The following is a 21,487-nucleotide window of genomic DNA, read 5'->3' on the forward strand; positions in this document are numbered from 1 at the left end:
CATCCACTTTATTCTTTTGCATTTGGTTATTCATTTTTTCGAACACCCCATGTTGAAAAGACTGTCGTTTTCCCATTGAAAATCAGTTGACCACATATATGCAAGGCTTTATTTCTGGGTTCTCTATTCCATTGTTCTATATGATTGTCCTTTTGCCAGTACCATACTGTTTTGATTATTTTAGCTCTGCAGTTAGTTTTGTTTTTTTAATTTAAGTATAGTTGATTTACCATATTGTGTTAGTTTCAGGTTTACAGGAAGGTAGTTCAGTTTATATATATATATATATATATATATATATATTCAGATTATTTTCCATTATAGGTTATTACATGATATTGAATGTAGTTCTCTGTGTTATACAGTAAATCCTTGTTGCTTTTGCAGTTAGTTTTGAAGTCAGGAATTGTGAGTTCTTTAATTTTGTTGTATTTCACAACTGTTTTGGCTGTTCAAGATTCCTTGAGATTCATCATGAATTTTAGGATGGAATTTACTGTGTCTGTGAAAAAAACTGTTGGAATTTTGATAGGAGTTGAATCTCTAGATCACTTTGGGTAGTATTGTCATCTTAACAATATTTATTTGTGTCTTTAATTTCTTTCAGCAGTGAAAGTTTTCCTGTTTTGCGGCTTTCCGTAAGTCTTTCAATTCCTTGGTTAAATGTATTCTTAAATACTTAATTCTTCTTGATGCTATTGTAAATGGCATTGTTTTTTTTAATTTCCTTTTTGGATTGTTCATTGTTAGTTTGGAAAAATGCAGCTGATTTTTGCGTGTGAATTTTGTATCCACCAACTTTACTGAATTTGTGTATTTACTGTTAAGAATTTTTTGTGGTATCTTTAAGGTTTTGTACATGTAAGATGTCATCTGTGGACAAAGATAAGTTTACTCTTCTTTTCCAGTTTGGATTATAATATGCTATTTTAAACAGTTGTTAAGTGAACAAAAATGTAAAGTTAATTACCAATGATTTGTTTGTAAAAAAGACCATTTTTGGTCAGTATACTCATGAACATATGTCCAAATTTTAGAGACTCTATATGGTCCATTGCTAGAAGACAGCCACCCATCTGTGTGAGCAGGTAGATGAATGGGGGAAAATGAAAAATAGTTTTTGTTTTGTTTTTGTTTGGCCATGCCGTGAGGCTCGTGGGATATTAGTTCCCCAAACAAGGATTGAACTTGCGCCCACAGTAGTGAAAGCGCTGTGTCCTAACCACTGGCCAACCAGGGAATTCCCGAAAAATAGTTTAGGATGTTACCATTGTGGAAGACTGGGTAATGCATACACAGGATCTTTCTTACAACTGCATGTGAATCTACGATTATCTCAAAATGAAAAGTTTAATTTAAAAAAGGCTAGCTCCTTTACACATATACTTCTCCAAATAATGCAAAAGAGGTGAAACACTAGTAATTTTTAGAACTCCACATTTCTCATGGAAGAAATGTTGTAAAACATTCAGGGTGAAGAAAATGGCCCATAGTTAAAAACACTGACATTAGTACTTAAAACTTGTCTGAAATCCAGTCATTTATGATATGGTTAGCTTACATTAGGAATTTAGAATTTTTTTGGTTCTCTTGAAGATAGGTAGATTAGATGTCATTGGTCATTTACATCAAGCCCATGTTGTAATTGTGTGTTTGTGAGTATGAAGGCTGATCAGATTCTTCTTCAATCAAGATTTTTAACTATTCTTAAGGATCATTTTAAGGACTTGTACCTAGAACCTAGAATTAAGTAATGTATAGTACTGGTGGAGTAAGCTTCACATTTTGGTGGAGGAGGAAGAGAGTGACAGCCACGTCTGGATTTAATAAAAATAACTTAGAATAGTTCACAATTATAAAACTGATAAGTTAATGTGTGCAGTTTTGCCTTAGGAAAAGATCCTTCAATTTACAAAAGGGTTGATAAGTGTTGTCTTTCAAACGGTTTATTTGGTGTGTTTAAAATATCATTTCCACAAATAAGACTTAATTCCAAGGACCATCTCCAATGTATGACTCTAGAAATGAGGCAGATTTTAAAAGCTGACATCAGAGCTTTTATAAATGAATGAATATTTCCCTTCTAAATAGTCACCCTTGGAGGCCATACTGAAACCAATGATGATGTCATTCCTGAGGATACTTCAAGAACTCTCCTTTTGTAACCAATTTAGAAGACATGCAAGAAATTAAGTCTTCAGGAATACTTTGAATTTTGGCAAAAACTATTTTTAATGCACCTGATAATCTTTCATTATTCACCATACTTGACTCTAAATGACATTTGGCTATTTCCAAATATCACATCTGCCCTTAGAGAAGATTTTTCAAATGAGTGGGCAAATTTTTTAAGTATCAATTTTTTTTCACCATTGGACTTATAGCTGGTCTCATAATATATAATATTACACAAATATGTTCATTCCTAAGAATGCTGTCCTTCAGAGAACAAAAAAATTCTGATTGTATCCTCTTGTTTTAATTTTTTCATATTGAGGTACTATTAATGGGCTGCATTGATTTATCCATAGTCTTGACCTTGTTCAGCTACAGTATGAATTCATGTGATAGCTGGCTTTGTGGTTGGATTGCTGTGAATTCTAGGAATGAGTGCGATAATCATTATGCTGGTTTGCTGTGCTCTTTCATTTCTAAAGTACAGCGCTTTTGCTGTTTGGTAATCTGTTGATGAAACAAGATGTAGAATGACATCGTCCATTCTTATTTTTAGATTTTGGTTACCAGGAATATTGTGTGCCATTGGTTGACATGTAGCGTCTTTTCCTCTGGTTCCATTCTCTAATTGAAAATTAAGGATACTGAGTGACTTGATGATAATTTTTTTGTACATCTGGTTCATTTCCAAAGGAAGGTTATGGCAAAAAGTAGAAACCATACCCTCTTGGTACCTATATTCTAGAGTCAAGTTTGTTTTAAGATTATTTAAAACAACCCTCTCCACCAAAACAACCAAAATCCCACACACAATGTCTAGTTGCAGTATGCCTGTTAATTTCATTTCTTTTCGTTCACTAAATATCTTGGGATCTTCCTAAGCAAACGTAGAAAAATGGTACAGAGGGGCCACTGGGTTTGGAGCCCAGCACCCTGCTTGAATCAGGGTGGTATCTGGCCCATGAAGGCCTGACTGAGATGTTACCTGTTTCCTAATTTTTTTTTTTTTTTTTGCGGTATGCGGGCCTCTCACTGTTGTGGCCTCTCCCTTTGCGGAGCACAGGCTCCGGACGTACAGGCTCAGTGGCCATGGCTCACGGGCCCAGCCGCTCCGCGGCATGTGGGATCTTCCCGGACTGGGGCACGAACCCGTGTCCCCTGCATCGGCAGGCGGACTCTCAACCACTGTGCCATCAGGGAAGCCCTATAAAAGGATTATTAATGCTTTTTCAGATATATGATTTGAAAATAGTTGTCACCAGCTATGTGGGTTGTCTCTTCACTTTCTTGATGGTATCTTTTCATACACAGAAGTTTTGAATTCCAATGAAATAAGTTTTATCTGTTTTCTTTCTTGCTTTTCAGTTTAGGAAATCTTTTATTAGAAATGGGGTATATGTTTATTTTCTGCATTTTAAACTTTTAAGTTTTTTTTTTTTTGCGGTACATGGGCCTCTCACTGTTGTAGCCTCTCCTGTTGCGCAGCACAGGCTCCAGACGCGCAGGCTCAGCGGCCATGGCTCATGGGCCCAGCCGCTCCGTGGCATGTGGGATCTTCCCGGACTGGGGCACGAACCCGTGTCTCCTGCATTGGCAGGCGGACTCTCAACCACTGCGCCACCAGGGAAGCACTAAATTTTAACTTTTTATAGCCCTGTTTGTTGGATTACAGATACACTTATTACATAACTTAATAGGATATGCTGTGATAATTTAGTTATATAAATATTTCCATGGGAATCTGTGAGCTCTTCTAGGTCCTGTTCTATTCATCTTAGTGTTGGTCATTTATACATTTATTCTGTTCTAAGCAGAAAATAGAATAATAAACAAAAGAACTACTGAAGGCTTCCAGAGACTAAGTGCTCAGGAAATATATTTGATACATTACTGGATTATTATTTTAAATGATGTAAAGCAAAATCTCATACTACCAGCATTTTCCTTGAATAGTACTTTTTAATTTTTTAATTTATTTTATTTAAGTATAGTTATTTTACAGTGTTGTGTTAATTTCTGTTGTATAGCAAAGTGATTCAGTTATACACATATGTATATAGATGCATTCTTTTTCCTATTCTTTTCTATTATGGTTTATCACAGTCCTTGAATTATACTTTTTTAAAAAAAATTAATTTTGTATTGGAGCATCGTTGATTAACAATGTGTTAGTTTCAGGTGTACAGCAAAGTGATTCAGGTATACATATATGCATATATATACATTCTTTTTCATATTCTTTTCCATTATGGTTTATCACAGTCCTTGAATTATACTTTGATTGTAGATAAGTGTACAGGTAGATTTTGTTACTCATGTTTTCATATCCTCAGTGAAATAAAGAAAATTCATTTTCTTTCTTATTTTAAGTATGCATTCTTTCAGACCACTTACAGTGTAGATATATTTTCAGTTTGTTAAACTTTATATTTAATTTAATATATGACCTGGTAAGTTAGGATATTCTTAAAATTTTTATTTTGACAGTGAAAGCAAGTTGAATACATTGGTGCAGAAGCTTCATGACTTTCTGGCACACTCATCAGAAGAATCTGAAGAAACAAGTTCTCCTCCAAGACTTGTGATGAACCAAAGCACAGGTAAATTGAAAAAGGATGTGTAACATCTTCTAGTCTATTTTCCATTTATTTTTGAGCAGGTGCAGTTATTAAAGTCTTTAATAGCCCCTGTGTATCTAGTAGTTAGATAATATCTGATACTTGAGACTTTAATTCAGATAAGTAAAAAGTATAAGGTTTTATGGTTATAGGTGCTTAGAGAAGCATATACTTAGGGTTTTGTGTGTAATAGAAATGCTTTATAGAGGTGGGTGATGAGGTTATCTGTTTAAAATAGATAGTATTAGAAGTTGTAGGAATAGTACAGAAATATATTATCCTAGAAGTTATGCATGTATTACGAGTTACATTTTTATATTGTTTGATAACTTCTTTGAGTAGATTTGGTACATAAATTTGTTTTTAATAAAAAACAACATCTCCTCTCTACCTCCATTTTTCCTTTTTAAAAGTATCTTGTATCATATATGATGATTACCATCATTTGTTTTGAGGTTTTTAAGGGTAGCCACATATATAAGAGGTGAATACACACACACACACGCACACACGCACACACGCACACACACGTACTTGCACACAAACACAATATGTACAAAAAGGGTGAAGAGTGGTAGATCACAGTGAAAAGTTCAGCCATATGTGTAATTAGAGTACCAGAAGGAGAAAAGAGAGAATGGGTCAGAAGCTGAATTTGATGAGATATTCACTGAGCATTTTCTTTTTTTTTGTTTAAAGATTTATTTATTTATTTTATTTATTTTTGGCTGTGTCGGGACTTAGTTGTGGTGTGCCGTCTCTTTCATTGTGGTGCTCAGGCTTCTTTCTAGCTGTGGTGTGAGGATTTTCTCTTCTCTAGTTGTGGCGCGCAGACTCCAGGGCTCTGTAGTTTGCAGCATGCAGGCTCTCTTGTTGAGGTGCGCAGGTTCTCTTGTTGAGGTGCGCAAGCTCAGTAGTTGTGGCGCACAGGCTTAGTTGCCCCATGGCATGTGGGATCTTAGCTCCCTTACCAGGGATCGAACCTGCATCCCCTGCATTGTAAAGCGGGTTCTTTACCAGCGGACCACCAGAGAAGTCCCTCGCTGAGCATTTTATAAAAGTGAAGAAAGACATCAAGCTGTAGATTCATGAAACACTATGAACCCCACGCAGGATAAATAGAAAACTACAACTATGAATATCATAATTAAACTCCTAAAGAACGAAAACAAAGAGAACAATCATAGGAGCAGCCAGAGGAAAAATGTCTTTGCCTTTTGAATGTTGAATGTTCTGAACAACAGTAACACTGATAGCTCATTTGACGACAGGAATTTTAGAAGCTGGATGATGAAGAAATGATTTATTTAAAGTGAGAAATGAAAATAATTGCCAGAGTCAAAGTTTTCTCAGTGAAAACATCTTTGAAAAGTGAAGGTGGAGTAAAGATAAAAAGTGAGAACTTGATGTCAGCACACCGACACTAGAGGAAATAGTAAAGGGTTTTCTTAAATGAGAAGGAAAATAATTCGAAATGGTGACACCAAAATACAGGAAGTTACAAATAACAATGGGAGGGATAAATAGGTGAATAAAATGAAATATGTACTTTTATCTAATCCACAGTCCGTAGTCTTAATTCATAAATTGCCCCAACAGTGTTTTCATAGGTAACTTCTCGCCCCGCAAGTCCAGGATCCAGTTGAAGATGCCACATTGTAAATAGTTATTTGGTCTTTAGCCTTTTCATATCTGAAACAAGCTGGAACCATAACATTTATCAAATGTACAGATATATTATTTTGGTGGTTGTCCCTCAATGTGGATTTGTCTGATTAGTTATAATTAGATTGGGATTTTTAATTTTTGGCAGGATTGCCATGTAAGTGGCATTATGTTCTTGTCCATACATCATATCACAAGGTACGTGATGTAATCTCCCCGTTTATTGGTGATGTTAACTTAGGTTACTTGGTTATGGTTGTTTTTCTAGGTTAAGCCACTGTAAAGGTATGATTTATTCCTTTGTAACTAATTTGTTGAAGATTACTTTGAAATTAACTTAGGTTTTTTTTTTTTTTTTTTTTTTTTTTTTTTGCGGCATGCAGGCCTCTCACTGCTGTGGCCTCTCCCGTTGCGGAGCACAGGCTCCGGATGCGCAGGCTCAGCGGCCATGGCTCACAGGCCCAGCCACTCCGTGGCATGTGGGATCCTCCCAGACCGGGGCACAAACCCGTGTCCCCTGCATCGGCAGGCAGACCCTCAACCACTGCGCCACCAGGGAAGCCCCCTTAGGTATTCTTTTCATCATCGGAAGTGAGCTTTTATGGTTTCTTACTGCAAATTACCACAAACTTGGCATCTTAAAACAACCCGGATTATTTATTTATTTATGGCTGCATTGGGTCTTCGTTGCTCCACGTGGGCTTTCTCCAGTTGTGGCAAGCGGGGTCTACTCTTCGTTGTGGTGTGCAGGCTTCTCATTGCAGTGGCTTCCCTTGTTGCGGAGCACAGACTCTAGGACTCTAGGTGTGCGGACTTCACTAGTTGTGGCATGTGGGCTCAGTTGTTGTGGCTTGCGGACTCTAGAGCGCAGGTTGAGTAGTTGTGGCACATGGGCTTAGTTGCTCTGCAGCATGTGGGGTCTTCCTGGAACAGGGATCAAACCTGCATCCTCCACATTGGCAGGTGGATTCTTAACCACTGCACCACCAGGGAAGTCCCAACCCAAATTTATTATCTCATAGTTCTGTAGGTTTGGAGTCTAGGTGGATTTTGATGAGCTCTGCTAAGGGAATCACAAGGTCTAAGTCAAAGTGACAGTAAGACTATGTTCCTTTCTGGAGACTCTGTGGAAAAATCCATTTCCATGCTCATTCAGGTTGTTGGCAGAATTCAGTTCATTGTGGTTGTAGGCCTGAGGTCCCCATTTCTTGCTGACTATTGGCCAGGATCCTCTCAGCTCCTTAATTTCCTCTCACATGGCCCCCGCCATCTACAAAGACATCAAAAACATGTGTCTTCCTCATGCTTTGAATTTCTCTGACTTATCCTTTTGCTTCTCTGCACCTTCTGCACGAGCTGGAGTCATTTTTCTACTTTAAAGGTCTCATGTGATTAGACTAGACCCCCTCCTTCTCACCACTTCCCAGTGAGCTCCCATTTTTAAGGTCAACTGTGCCATTTTACATAGCAAAACCATGGGAGTGTTATTTCCTCACGTTCACAGGTTCTGAAGATTCGGGATCATGAAATCTTGGGGACCATTCCTAGAAATTCTGCCTACACCACATCCATTCACGATTCTTGTGGCTCAATGATATGTTACTATGGTGGGTTCAAAATCATGATGTTCTGATCTATCATTCCTCCTATGTTTTAGTTGGCATATTACTATAAGGGAGAAGTTTACATTTCTATGCTCTGTATTCATTTGTTTATATTAGTATATACTAATTTTTTTCTTTTTCCATGAACATTTTCTTACTGTCATTATTTTAATATCCAAATTGTACCAGTATTGGCTAGTGGGAACCCCTTTTGTATGGCTCCTGCAGACCTTTTCACAAGTCTTCATCAACCTTGAGCACTTTCTTACTTTCTGCTCTCACAAGATGTTCATTATTTACTTTGCACTGTCCCTTCCCCAGCCATGGAATCAGTTATTTCTCCAAGGAGTTCTGATTCCTTTTAGAGGGATATGGTATTTAGAAAGCAATATCTGGGTGTATGATGTGCTCATTGCCGCCAGGATGTCTGCTTCCAGGCCCTTTAGCAGAGAAAGCCAGTATATGTGTTATGTTTTCATGCACTGATATTGATACTTTTAATTTTACTTTGGACTACAGACATCATTCTAGTCTTCCTCTTTTTGTATTTTAACTTCTTACTGCAACAGAAAGATGGCTCCCATTATCCTCAGTTTATGTACTCAGTTGATCAGTCTTCATTGTATCCACGTGGTTTCAAATTTGCAAACCAAATCATCACAATAAAGAAACCTAACTAGTGTTAAATATTTGTTTAAAGTTCCTTTGTCTTTAGAATGAAATCATAGCGTCACAGTTCTATATTCAGTAGTTAGTTGGGGAGTTCTGCTTCTGGTAGTGGCAGAGTAGCTCTTTATGGATAAACAGATATCTCTCACAGATACCAATTATTAATTCTGGCCAAAATACTGAACACAATGATGTGAGGAAACTGAACAGTGACACAAAGCGGACACAAATTGGAGTAGGGTCAACCCATGGAAGAAAGAAGTATTAATGGCTGAATTCCCAATTGTTAAGCCTTTTTTCCTTAGGAAAGGTGCCAGTTAGCTCCATCAGTGGAATTTAAGACTTGGATAGCTCTGTCCTTCTGGATATGCTGTTTGAGCTTGCAACCCCACTACTTCTGATAGCCTTCTTGCGACTAAGGTTGAACCAGCATAAAACTCAGCATTTGGTCCAAGGTGGTGGTGTAGGAAGACCCTGATCTCACCCCTCCCCACAGACACACCGAATTTACAGCTACGTAAAGAGTGATGCCTCTTGCAGAAGAACTGAGGTCTGATTAAACAGCTTCTCCACAACAAATGATACAAGGACCACATAGAGATTGGTAGGAGACACAGAGAGAGAGTATTGATGGGAGCCCCACTTCAGTGTGGTGTACTGCCGTGGCGAGGGATATCACTAAGGGGCCTGTGTACAGACCTGCCTCCCCTGGGGCACAGAGAAAAAACAGTGGTTTAAAGGAGATCTAGACTGTACATGAAGGAAATCCACTTACTAACCCTAGAGTGTCTGCTAAATGGGCAGGGAACTGCTGGAACTATCTCCAATGTTGAAGGTGCTAGAGAGCACCATTTTTTGTGTTCCTCCTTTACCTTGATAGCGCAAGTGGGAACATAGTCCACGTTCTCTAGCTGGCCTTCCAAGGCCACCTCAGCATACCTCTGGCCCACACAAGCTATAGGCGTCCTACCAAGGCAGCCTGAGTATACAGTGCCCCAGGACCCCCTGGCTCATGACTTATTAGGCTCCAGCCGGCTTGCCAAAGCTGCCTGGCACACACAGACTACACAGGGGATGCTCTTAACTGAGGTTATGCCTTCAAGACCGGGAGAGGTACCTGTTTTGCCTGATGTATAGAAAGAAACACAAAGTCAAACAAAATGGGGACAGAGGAATATGTTCCAAGTGAAAGAACAAGGTAAAACTGCAGAAAAAAATCTTAATGAAATGGAGATAAGTAATTTACCTGATAAAGAATTCAAAGAAATGGTCATAAAGATGCTTACCAAACTAGGTAGAAGAATGGAGGAACACAGTGAGAACTTCAGCAAAGAGAAAATATAAAAAAGAAACTGTCAGAACTGAAGAACACAATATTGGAAAATACAGTAGAGGAAATTATAGTTGATACAGTAGAACACATCAGTGATTTGGAAGACAGAATAGTGGAAACCACCCAATCAGAACAGAAAAAAAGAAGAATTTTAGAAAGTGAGAGTTTAAGGGATCTCTGGGGGGCTTCCCTGGTGGCGCAGTGGTTGAGAGTCTGCCTGCCGATGCAGGGGACGCGGGTTTGTGCCCCGGTCTGGGAGGATCCCACATGCCGCGGAGCGGCTGGGCCCGTGAGCCATGGCCACTGAGCCTGTGCGTCCAGAGCCTGTGTTCCACAACGGGAGAGGCGACAACAGTGAGAGGCCCGCATACTGCAAAAAAAAAAAAAAAAAAAAAAAAAAAGGAGATCTCTGGGACATCAGGAGTACTAACATTCTCATAGTAGGGGTAGGGGTCTCAGATGGAGAAGAGAGAGAGAAAGGGACAAAAAATTTACTTAAAGAAATAATGTCTGAAAACTTCCCTAGTCTGGGAGAGGAAACAGACATCTAGGTACAAGAATCACAGAGTTCCAAACAAGGTGAACCCAAGGAGATCCACACCAAACATGTAAGTAAAATGGCAAAAGATAAAGTGAGAATTTTATGGGCAGCAGGAGAAAAACAACTAATCATATACAAGGAAAATCCCATAAAATTATTAGCTTATTTTTCAGCAGAAACTCTGCAAGCCAGAAGGGGGGGGGTGGCATGATATATTTAAAGTACTGAAAGTAAAAAAACTTCCAACCAAGAATACTCTACCTGGCAAGGTTATCATTCAGAATTGAAGGAGAGATGGAGTTTCCCAGACAAGCAAAACCTAAAGGAGTTCAGCACCACTAAAATGGCCTTACAAGAAATGTTAAAACGTATTCTTAGGTGGAAAAGAAAAGGCAATAGTTAGAAATAAGAAAATATATGAAAGAAAAAAATCTCACTGGTAAAGGTAAATATATAGTAAATCAGCCACTTACAAAGCTAGTAGGAAGGTTAAAAGACAAAAAGTAGTAAAATCAACTATAACTACAATAAGTAGCTAAGGGATACACAAAGTATAAAGTTGTAAAATATCATGTCAGAAACAAAATGTTGGGGGGGTAGTAAAAATGTAGTACTTTCAGAATATATTTGAACTTAAGCAACTGTCAGCCTAAATTAAATCAGTGTGTGTGTGTGTATGTGTGCGCACGTATCAACCTGATGGTAGCTGCAAACCCAAAACCTGCAATAGATAAACAAAAAATAAAGGAGCCCAAACATAAAGAAAATCATCAAACTACAAGGGAAGAGACTTCCCTGGTGGTCCAGTGTTTAAGAATCTGCCTTCCAACGCAGGGGACGTGGGTTTGATCCCTGGTCAGGGAACTAAGATGCCACATGCCACGGGGCAGCTAAGTCTGCGTGCTGCAACTACTGAGCCTGTGTGCCGCAACTAGAGAGCCCACACGCCACAACTAGAGAGAAGCCTGTGCGCCGCAGCTAAGACCCAAGGCAGCCAAAAAATAAATTAATAAAATATTTTAAAAAAAACTACAAGGGAAGAAACCAAGAGAAGAAAGGAATAGAGAGTAACTATAAAAACAAGCAGAAAATAATTAACAAAATGGCAATAGGTAAATCCTTATCAATAACCACTTTAAATATAAATTGACTAAATGCTCCAATCAAAATAGAGATGGCTGAATGGATTAAAAAGCAAGACCCATTTATATGCTGCCTACAAGAGACTCACTTCAGATCTAAAGACAAACAGAGTTGATACTGAAGGGATTGAAAAAGGTATTCAATGCAAAAGGAAACGAAAAGAAAGCAGGGGTACTAAACAAAATGCTACAAAACCAATGCATCAACGAAGAAATCAAAGAGGAAATTAAAAAATACCTTGAGACACATGAAAATGGAAACACAACTTTCCAGAATCTGTGGGATGCAGCAAAAGCAGTTCCAAGAGGGAAGATTATAGTGATACAGGCCAACTTCAAGAAAAAAGAAAAATCTCAAATTAAAAAAAATGTAGCTTTACATTTAAAGGGACTAGAAAAAGAAGACCAGAACAAGTCCTGACTTAGTAAAAGGAAAGAAATAATAAAGGTCAGATTGGAAATAATGCACCTGATAGCTCGTCTTCTTCCTCTTAACAGGGTCTTTTGCAGAGTGAAAGTTTTAAATTTTGAGGAAGTCTAATTTATAGATTTCCTTTTGAGGATCATGCTTTTCTTACATATAAAGGAGCTAGAAAAAGAAGAGCAAACAAAACCCGAAGTTAGTAGAAGGAAATAAACCATAAAGATCAGGGCAGAAATAAATGAAATAGAGACTAAAAAATAATAGAAAAGATCAATGAAACTACGAACTAGTTTTCTTTTTGAAAATGTAAACAAAATTGAAAAATCTTAAGTCAGACTCATCGTGAAAAAAAGAGAGTCCAAATAAATAAAATGAGAAAGGAAAGAGGAAAAGTAACAACTTAAACCACATCAATGCAATGAATCCTAAGAGACTATTGTGCCAACAAATTGGACAACATCAAAGAAGTGGATAAATTCCTAGAAACTTAACAATTTTCAAGACTGAATCATGGAGAAATACAAAATCTAAACAGACTGATTACTAATGAAATTCAATTAGTGATCAAAAAACTTCCAACAAACAAAAGTTGAAGAGCAGTTGGCTTCATAGGTGAATTCTATCAAACATTTAAAGAAAAATTAATAGTTATCAATATTGTAATAACTTGGTATGGTGACAGATGATAACTAGACTTGTAGGGGTGGTCATTTTATAACGTATAAAATATTGAATCACTATGTTGTGCACCTAAAACTAATATATTAAGTTAATTATTTTTCAATTAAAAGAGTTGAATGGAAACCTGCATTCTTGATGAGGCATAAAGGAATTTAGGGAGACCACAGTAGGTTTAGTAAAATGAGAGGGGAGATCCCACCTAGAAGAGAGCTACAGTTTGGGAGCTCTGGAACCTGCAAAAACTCTTGCCATATCTGGTTGATTCACAAGTGCAGCCCAGATTCTAGGTAGCCCAGTTAGGGCTAAAAGAACAGAATAAAGCTTTCAGCTGCTTACACTAGAGGGTATATATTTTGGGGTTTGATTTCAGGTAAGTTGACTATCCGCTATTAACAAAAATAATAACTGTAACAGCATGCAGTGTTTTCACTGTATCTTTAAAAATGTCCAGTACCCAATCTGAAATAAAAAGAGGAAATTGTGACTCATGTTCAAAAGGAAAGGCAAGCAGTAGAGACAATCCACATATGTCTCAAATGTTGAAATTAGCAAGCAAGAATATTAAAGCAGCTATTGCAACTATGCTTTAGTATAATAAAGCAAATACATTTATGTTGAATGGACAGGTAAGAAATCTCAGTACAAACATAGAAAATGTAAAAAAGAACCAATTTGAAATTCTAGAACTGAAAAATAAATTTCTGAATAACAAATCATTGTTTGTACTTAACAGGAGATTAGAGATAGCTGTAGTAGTGTCAGTAAATTTGATGATAGTCTAATAGAAATTATCCAAAATGAGAATAGAAAACATTGAAAAATAAAAAGTGTGCAGAACACTTGCTCTTCAGATCCTTTCCCCAATAAATCTGTGTAGTTATCCACCAAATACATGTAAAGAATAGGAATGTTTAATGATAGAGAAAAAAATGTTGATAGAAACTCTCAGTTGGCCCAGTGTTTTGTAGTTAGCCGTATACTAATCTTGCATATACTTTGATACATTTTTACCTTCTTACTTCATTTTTGTGGTGCTATTTTAAATTCCCTGGTTTTTAAATTTCAGATTCCAATTGTTCATTGCAGGAATTCACTTATGTTTTTTATGTCGACCTTGTATCCTGTGAACTTGCTCTAGGTAGCTTCTTTTTCATCTTTTAGATTTATTGGAATTTTCTACCTAATCTGGTTGTCTGCAAATAGGGTCACGTTTATTTCTTCCGTTCCATCTCTTTGCCTTTTAATTCCTTTTCTTGCCTCATTATGCTGGGTAGGACTTTCTGTATTTTCCATTATTATGTTGAAGAAGAATGATGATAGCAGACATCTTGGTGTTTCTGATGTTAGTAGGAAAGCGTTCAGCTCTTTCACCATTAAGTATGATGGTTACTGTATAAGATTTTTGTAAATATTCTGTCAAGTTGAGGAAGTTCCCCTCCCCTAGTTTTCTGAGTTTTTCCCCTAAAGTGGTATTTTTATTGAGATGGATGTAGATTCATATGCAGTTGTAACACACACACAGCTCTTACACACTTTTCCCAGTTTCTCACAATAGCAACATTCTACAGAAGTATAACATATTGTCAGTTAACCACGTTATTGATATCTACCAATCTGATTTAGATTTCCTCAGTTTTACTTGTACTTTTGTGTTTTTGTTAAGTTCTATACAGTTTGATTACCTTGAGTTGATTCATGTATCCACCACCACAGTCAACATGCAGATTCCTTATCTTGCCCTTTTATAATCATGCTCAGCTCCCTACCCCTACTCCTACCTGTGCCTAACACCTGGAAATCACTAATTTGTCCTCCATTTCTAAATTGTTTTTCATTTTAAACATGTTCTATAAATGGAATCCTATAGTATATGACATTTGGGGATTGAGTTTTTTCACTTAGCATAATTCCCTTGGGATTCAGCCAGGTTGTTGCATGTGTCAATAGTTCTCTCCTTTTTATTGCAATGTGTAGTTTTCTATGGTATGGATGTACCACAGTTTAACCATTTACCCATTAAGGGACATCTGGGATGATCCCAGATTTGGGCTGTTACAAATAAAGCTGCTGGTAAACATTAGTGTACAGGTTTTTGTGTCAACATAAGTTTTCATTTCTCTGGGATAAATACCCAGGAGTGCAGTTGGTGTGTCATAGGATGGTTGCATGTTTTTTTTTTTTTTTTTTAAGGACACTCCTAAATTGTTTTCCAGAGTGGCTATACCATTTTATATTCTCACAGCAATGTATGAAGGATCAATTTCTCTGCATCCTCGCCAGCATTTGGTTTTACCACTATTTTAAAAAAAATTTAGACATTCTGATAGATACCTAATGATATCTCAGTGTGGTTTTAATTTGCATTTCCCTAATGACTACTAAAACTTTTAACACCATTATTGAGATATAATTTACTTACAATACAATTCACCAGTTTAAAGTGTACAATTCAGTAGTTTTTAGTATGTTCACAAATACATGCAGCCGTCACCACAGTAAATTTTATAATGTTATTATCACTTGAAAATGAAACTCTGTACTCTTTAGATATCACCCCCTACCCCCAGCCTTAAGCAACCACTAATCTACTTCCTTGTCTTTATAGATTTCCCTATTTCAGACTTTCTTATGAATGGCATTCTATTACATGTGGTTCTTTGTGACTGGCTTCTTTCACTTAGTATAATGTGTTTAAGGTGTATTTATGTTGTAGTGCATATTAGTACTTCATTTCTTTTTATGACCAAATAACATTCCTTTATATGGATATACCACATTTGTTTGTTGATGGACAATAACATCTTGTTTCTACCTTTTGGCTATTATGAATAATGCTACTATAACATTTGTGAACAAGTTTGTGTGTGGCCATATATTTTCATTTCTCTTAGGAGTGGAATTGCTGAGTTATATGGTAACTCTGTTAAATCCTTTGAGGAAATATCAAACTGTTTCCCAAAGTGGCTACACCATTGCACATTCCCCCCAGCAGTGTATGAGGATTCTGATTTCTCTGCATCCTTGCCAACAGTAGTTGTTATCTGACTTTTTAATTTTAGCCATCGTAGTACATGTGAAGTCGTGTCTTATTATGGTTTTGGTTTTCATTTTGCCTAATGGTTAATGATGTTGAGCATCTCTTCATGTGCTTATTGGTAGTTTGTATATATTCCTTAGAGAATTATCTATTTAGATCCTTTGCTCATTTTTAATTGGGTGTTTGTCTTTTTATCATTGATTTATAAGAATTCTTTATATATTCTAGACTTTTATTATGATAAAACTACACAATATAAAATTCACTATTTTAACCAATTTTAAGTATACAGTTCTATGGCATTAAGTACATTCACACTGTTGTGTAACCATCACTACCATCCATCTCCAGAACTTTTTCGTCTTCTCTACCTGAAACTCTGTACCCATTAAAATCACTAACTTCCCAATCCCCTTTACCCCCAGTCCCTGGCAACCACTATTCTACGTTCTTTCTCTATGAATATGACTACTTTAGGAACCTCATATAAGTGGGGTCATACGGTATTTGTCCTTTTGTGTCTGGCTTATTTTACTTGGCATAATGTCTTCAAGGTTAATCAGTGTTGTAGCATGTATCAAAATTTTCTTCCCTTTTAAGACTGAATAGCATTCTGTTGTGTATATATATGTATTTCTTTAATTTTCTTGATGATGTCCTTTGAAGCACAAATGTTTTTAGTTTTGATAAAGTCCAGCGTATCTATTTTTATTCTTGTTGCTCATACTTATGGTGTCATGTCTAAGGATCTATTTCTAAATCTGGGGTCACAAAGATTTACCCCAATATTTTCTTGAAAGAGTTTTATAGTTTAGGCTCTTATGTTTAGGTTTTTAATGATGCATTTAGAGTTAATTTTTGTATGTGGTGTAAGGCAGGTCTCCAACTTAACTTTTTGCTTGTGGATACACAGTTGTGCCATACTGTTTGTTGAAAAGATTATTCTCTCCCTTCTGAATGGTCTTGGCATGCTGTTGGAAATCAGTTGACCATAGATATATGGGTTTATTTCTGAACTTTCATTTCTTTTTGACTGATTTTTATATCTGTTCTTTTGCCTGTAGTACACTGTACTGATTATAGTTGTTTTACACTAAGTTTTAGAATCTTGAAGTGCGAGTCTTCCTATTTTGTTTTTCCTTTTGAAGGTTGTTTTGACTATTCTGGGTCCATTTTAATTCTACATGAATTTTAGAATGAGCTTGTCAATTTCTACAAAGAAGTCGAGTGAGATTCTGACAGGGATTGCCTTTTTTTAAAAATTGTAGATCAATTTGTGGAGTATTGCCATCTTAATGTTGTCTTCTATTTCATGACCATGCAGTGTTTTACCACTGATTTAAGTCTTTAATTTCTTTCAATGATGTTTTGTAGTTTTCAGAGTATAAGTTTTTAACTTCTCTTGTTAAATTTATTCCTAAGCATTTTATTCTTTTTGATGGTATTATAAATGGATTGTTTTATTTTCAGATCTTTCTTTGCAAGTGTACAGAAATACAGTTGACTTCTGTATATTGTTCTCACATCCTTCAACCTTTCTGAACTCATTTACTAGTTGTAATATTTTAATGGATTTCTTGAGACTTTCTCTATTCAAGATAATGTCTCCAAAGACAGTTTTACTTCTTCCTTTTCAGTCTGGCTGCCTTTTATTTCTTTTCTCTTGCTTACTTGCTCTGGCTAGAATCTCCATTACAATGTTAAATGGAAGTGGCAGGAGAGGATTTCCTTCTCGTATTCTGATCTTAGAGCAAAAGCATTCAGTCTTTTACCATTAAGTATGATGTTACCTGTGGGTATTTTGTAGCTTGCTGTGGAAGTTTCCTTTATTAAGAGTTTAAAAAAATAAATTATATTCTTTAGAGCAGTTTTAGGTACACAGAAAAATTGAGTGGAACGTACAGAAATTTCCTGTTATGTGTCCACACACATGCACAGCCTCCCCCACAACCACAGTTGTACATCTGTTACAGTTGATGAACCTACAGTGAGTGACAAGTCATTATCATCTAAAACCCATAGCTTGCATTGGATTTCACTCTTGATGTTGTACATTCTAGGGATTTTGACAAATGTGTAATGACATCTATCTATCATTATAGTATCATACAGGTTAGTTTCACTGTGAAACTGTACACCTCAGATTGGGACTTGAACTCAGTCCCACCTCAGATGGGACTAAAACCCAGTTTTGCCTCAGATGGGACTTGAACGTGCAACCTCTGGCTTAGGAGGGGACTCAAACCCTCCCAAGCTGAAACCGCACACCTGGTCTCAGGACTCAGTGAAGCTCAGATTTTTATGTCTCAGCACAGAAGGAATTCAGCGAGAGGCAAAGTGACAGGCAAGAAGTAGATTTATTAATGTAAGATGCATGTGAAGTATACAAGCAGGCAGGCAAGAGGGCTGTGCCCTGAGAACTAAGTTGGCTACATTTTTACAATCAAAGGAAAAGTGGGAAAGGAGAGAAGACCACCTTCTTCCTCTTCCTTTGTAAAGATGTTGCAGGAAAATGGGGTGCAAGAGGATGGTCATGTTCCAGGTCTCGGGTGAGTTCCTGGGATGTGCTGCCAAGTGAAGGTCCCTGGCTTCGTGCAGGAAAGAATTCAAGAGCGAGCCATAGTGAAGTGAAAGTAGGTTTATTGAGCGAGATACACGTTCCGTAGGCAGAATGCGGTTCATCTCAGAAGGTGAGAGAGCAGCCCTGGGAGCTACACAATCCATAAGGTGTGGGCCACCTCAGAAGTAGAGAGGCCCTGGGGTGTGGGGGGTGTTTATTTTTTATGGGTTTGGTAATTTCATAGGCTAATGAGTAAGAGGTTTATTCCAACTATTTTGGGGAAGGGGCGGGGATTTCCAGGAATTGAGTCACTGCCTACTTTTTGGCCTTTTATGATTAGCCTAGGAACTGTCATGGTGCCTTGTGGGTGTGTCATTTAGCATGCTAATGTATTACAGTGAGTGTATAACAAGGCTCAAGGTCTACTGGAAGTCGAATCTTCCACCATCTTGGGCCTACTTGGTTCTAACCAGTTTTTGTCGTATCCTCAATGGCTCTCATTCTTTTAATGGTTGTGCCCTGCCACCCTCCCTCCTGTCTCAAGTGCACTAAAAATCTTCTGTTCCATCTATCCATCCTTCCCCCTGTCCCCGCCCCCAAATCCATGGCAACCATTGATCTTTTTCTGTCTCCGTAGTTTTGTCTTTTCCAGAACGTCATATAGTTGGAATCGTACAGTATGTAATCTTTTCAGATTGGCTTTTTTCACATAGTAATATACAATACATTTAAACTTCCTTCATGTCTTCTCATGGCTTGGTAGCTCATTTCTTTTTAGAGCTGAATATTATTCCATTGATTGGATGTAACACAGTTTATCCAATTCACCTTTTGAAGGATATCTTGGTTGCTTCCAAATTTTGACAATTATGGGAAAAAAGCTACTTACGAAGGTGTTTTCTTTTTTTTTTAAGGTTTTCAAAATAACATTTATTTCTTAAAAGTTAACATGTGCATAATAGGAAACCAAAGAACACAAGAAGCAAAAAACAAAGTCATCCTCCATCACAAGCAGTTTACCATTTGATGTGTCCTTCTAGGTCTCGTTTGTGTATTTAAACACAACTAAGCATCCATTTTTATGTAATTAAGATCATACAGTTATGTATCATGCTTTTTCACACATCATGAATATTTACCATTTCAAAGTCCCAAAGTTATGAGTATTTTGATAACCAAAAATACACTACACCAACTCAATCTGGAAGGAAAAAAAATGTAATCCTTTTTTGGTGACAAAAACTTCAGAAAAGACAAAAATGGCAACAGGCCTCTAGATAAAGATATTGGCAGAGTTATGATTAAAATACTACATTCCCTTAACGTTCAATTAAAAATGAGACATAAAGCAACAGCGTACCCAAAGTATAATGCTTTTAAGAGGATTCATTATCTGATCTAAACTATTAAAGTATTAGCAAGGAGGTATGTTTCCACTGAATTACTTAACAATGTATTCCTATAGTACAGCTAAGAGATGCACACACATCAATGGTTATCATCAAAATATAAAAAGGAACACATCCACGTACTTCCCTCCCTTTTATACTGCCTTCTGCCCCTCTGCTGCCAACCTAATGAACAAGTCCTGGTGTACATTTCTCAGATGGTTTAACAATTCCATGTCCAAGATGCTACTTTTTTTACCAATTATAACAAAGATACTTACAAATTGGTTAATTCACTAGCTCTACTTTTTATCATACATTGTCACCTCAGGACTCCTAAAAAGCCTAGATGTTGCAAAATAATGAATGAACCTTGTCCATAGTAAGCATTGGTACTTTACAAAAATGCACATTTAGACCTATGGTTATAACCTAAAACTGTCTTCTAGATATGGAGATATTAGCTAAGAGCCCTTCCCTTCACCCTTCCTCTTACCCCTCCTCCAGCATATCAGCAACTAAGTACAGGACTATATCTAGCTCCAAGAGGTGGATTAACATAGACGCTCCCAGAAGACACAGCCCTTCCTAAAAACCAACAAAAGGGCATTTATTAAGGGGTTATTTTACTACCTCTACTTTTAATATACTTTGGGCATTAGGACTTGCTTATTCTTTGATACACAGCAATATTAACTAAAACACACAAATAGAACACTGGTTAGACAATCTGAACTTGTCTAAAGACTCATGGGCACAGATCCCTTCTCTGTACTTCCTTCCTGTCTGCTCCCGCCTCCCCACCACCCAGTGAATAGTCAGCTTACTCTACAAGACTCAAGTTTAACAATTTCCACTCCCCAATACAACCATTCCTATGAATTAACAGAAAAAAAAAACTTAAAAGGTGTTACTTTTAACTCTCTATTTTCAACATATGTTGTGTACTTTTACACATCTAGAAAGATTAGATGTTTCAAATACAGATTTAACTTTGTCCACTATGTATACACATAGTAGCACTGAAGAAACTGCACACAAAGGCTATAGTCACAAAATGTCTCCTAAACAGGAACACTCTGGCCTAGAAGCTTCCCCTTCTCATCTCTATCAACCCAGTGGACAAGAATAATAAGCAACTGTAATGCTTAGAGGGGATTTTAACAATTTTACTTCCTCCAGTTGTTTTCAGAAGTCTTTCCTATGAATTTTAACACGAAGTGTACACAATGTATTTATCGGCTATTTTTGTCATACACTGGCAACCTCTTTAACATCTAGGAAGACTAGATGTTGTAAATTTGGACCCTCTGTCCTTTATGTACACTATGTACACAGCCAAGTAAAACAAAATGCAGAGACACACCAGACAATGGTTAGTCTTGGTATAAAGCCCTTTACACTTTCTTCTTTCTCCCTGAACCAGCACAAATAAAATAATGTGTACTGCTCAGAGATGTGGTTTGATCATTTTGATCACTCCATTTCTAAAAGACAGTATTTCATATGAATTTTAACAAAAGGATATATCTACAAAATATGTTACTTCACTACCTCTACTTTTAACATACTTTGTGCACTTCTAAACATCTAGAAAGACTAGATGTTTCAAATAAGGACTAAAGTTTGTCCACTATATACACAGTAGTG

At 36.9% G+C, this 21,487-nt stretch overlaps 1 protein-coding gene across 16 annotated transcripts in view; it reads left to right on the forward strand.

Moving 5' to 3' along the window:
* The window catches only part of ATRX (ATRX chromatin remodeler), a 242,762-nt gene that overhangs the window by 45,267 nt on the left and 176,008 nt on the right, over positions 1-21,487 (forward strand). For 11 of the 16 annotated variants that reach the window (XM_060001635.1, XM_060001638.1, XM_060001644.1 and 8 more), the window contains 2 exons: positions 608-638; positions 4,663-4,775. In XM_060001635.1, coding sequence (XP_059857618.1) covers positions 608-638; positions 4,663-4,775 — 144 coding nt within the window. The remainder of the gene's footprint in view (positions 1-607; positions 639-4,662; positions 4,776-21,487) is intronic. The other 5 variants (XM_060001646.1, XM_060001643.1, XM_060001650.1 and 2 more) reach the window with 1 other exon arrangement.

This window comes from Delphinus delphis, chromosome X (assembly GCF_949987515.2).
Source record: "Delphinus delphis chromosome X, mDelDel1.2, whole genome shotgun sequence".
NCBI classification, from domain to species: domain Eukaryota; kingdom Metazoa; phylum Chordata; class Mammalia; order Artiodactyla; family Delphinidae; genus Delphinus; species Delphinus delphis.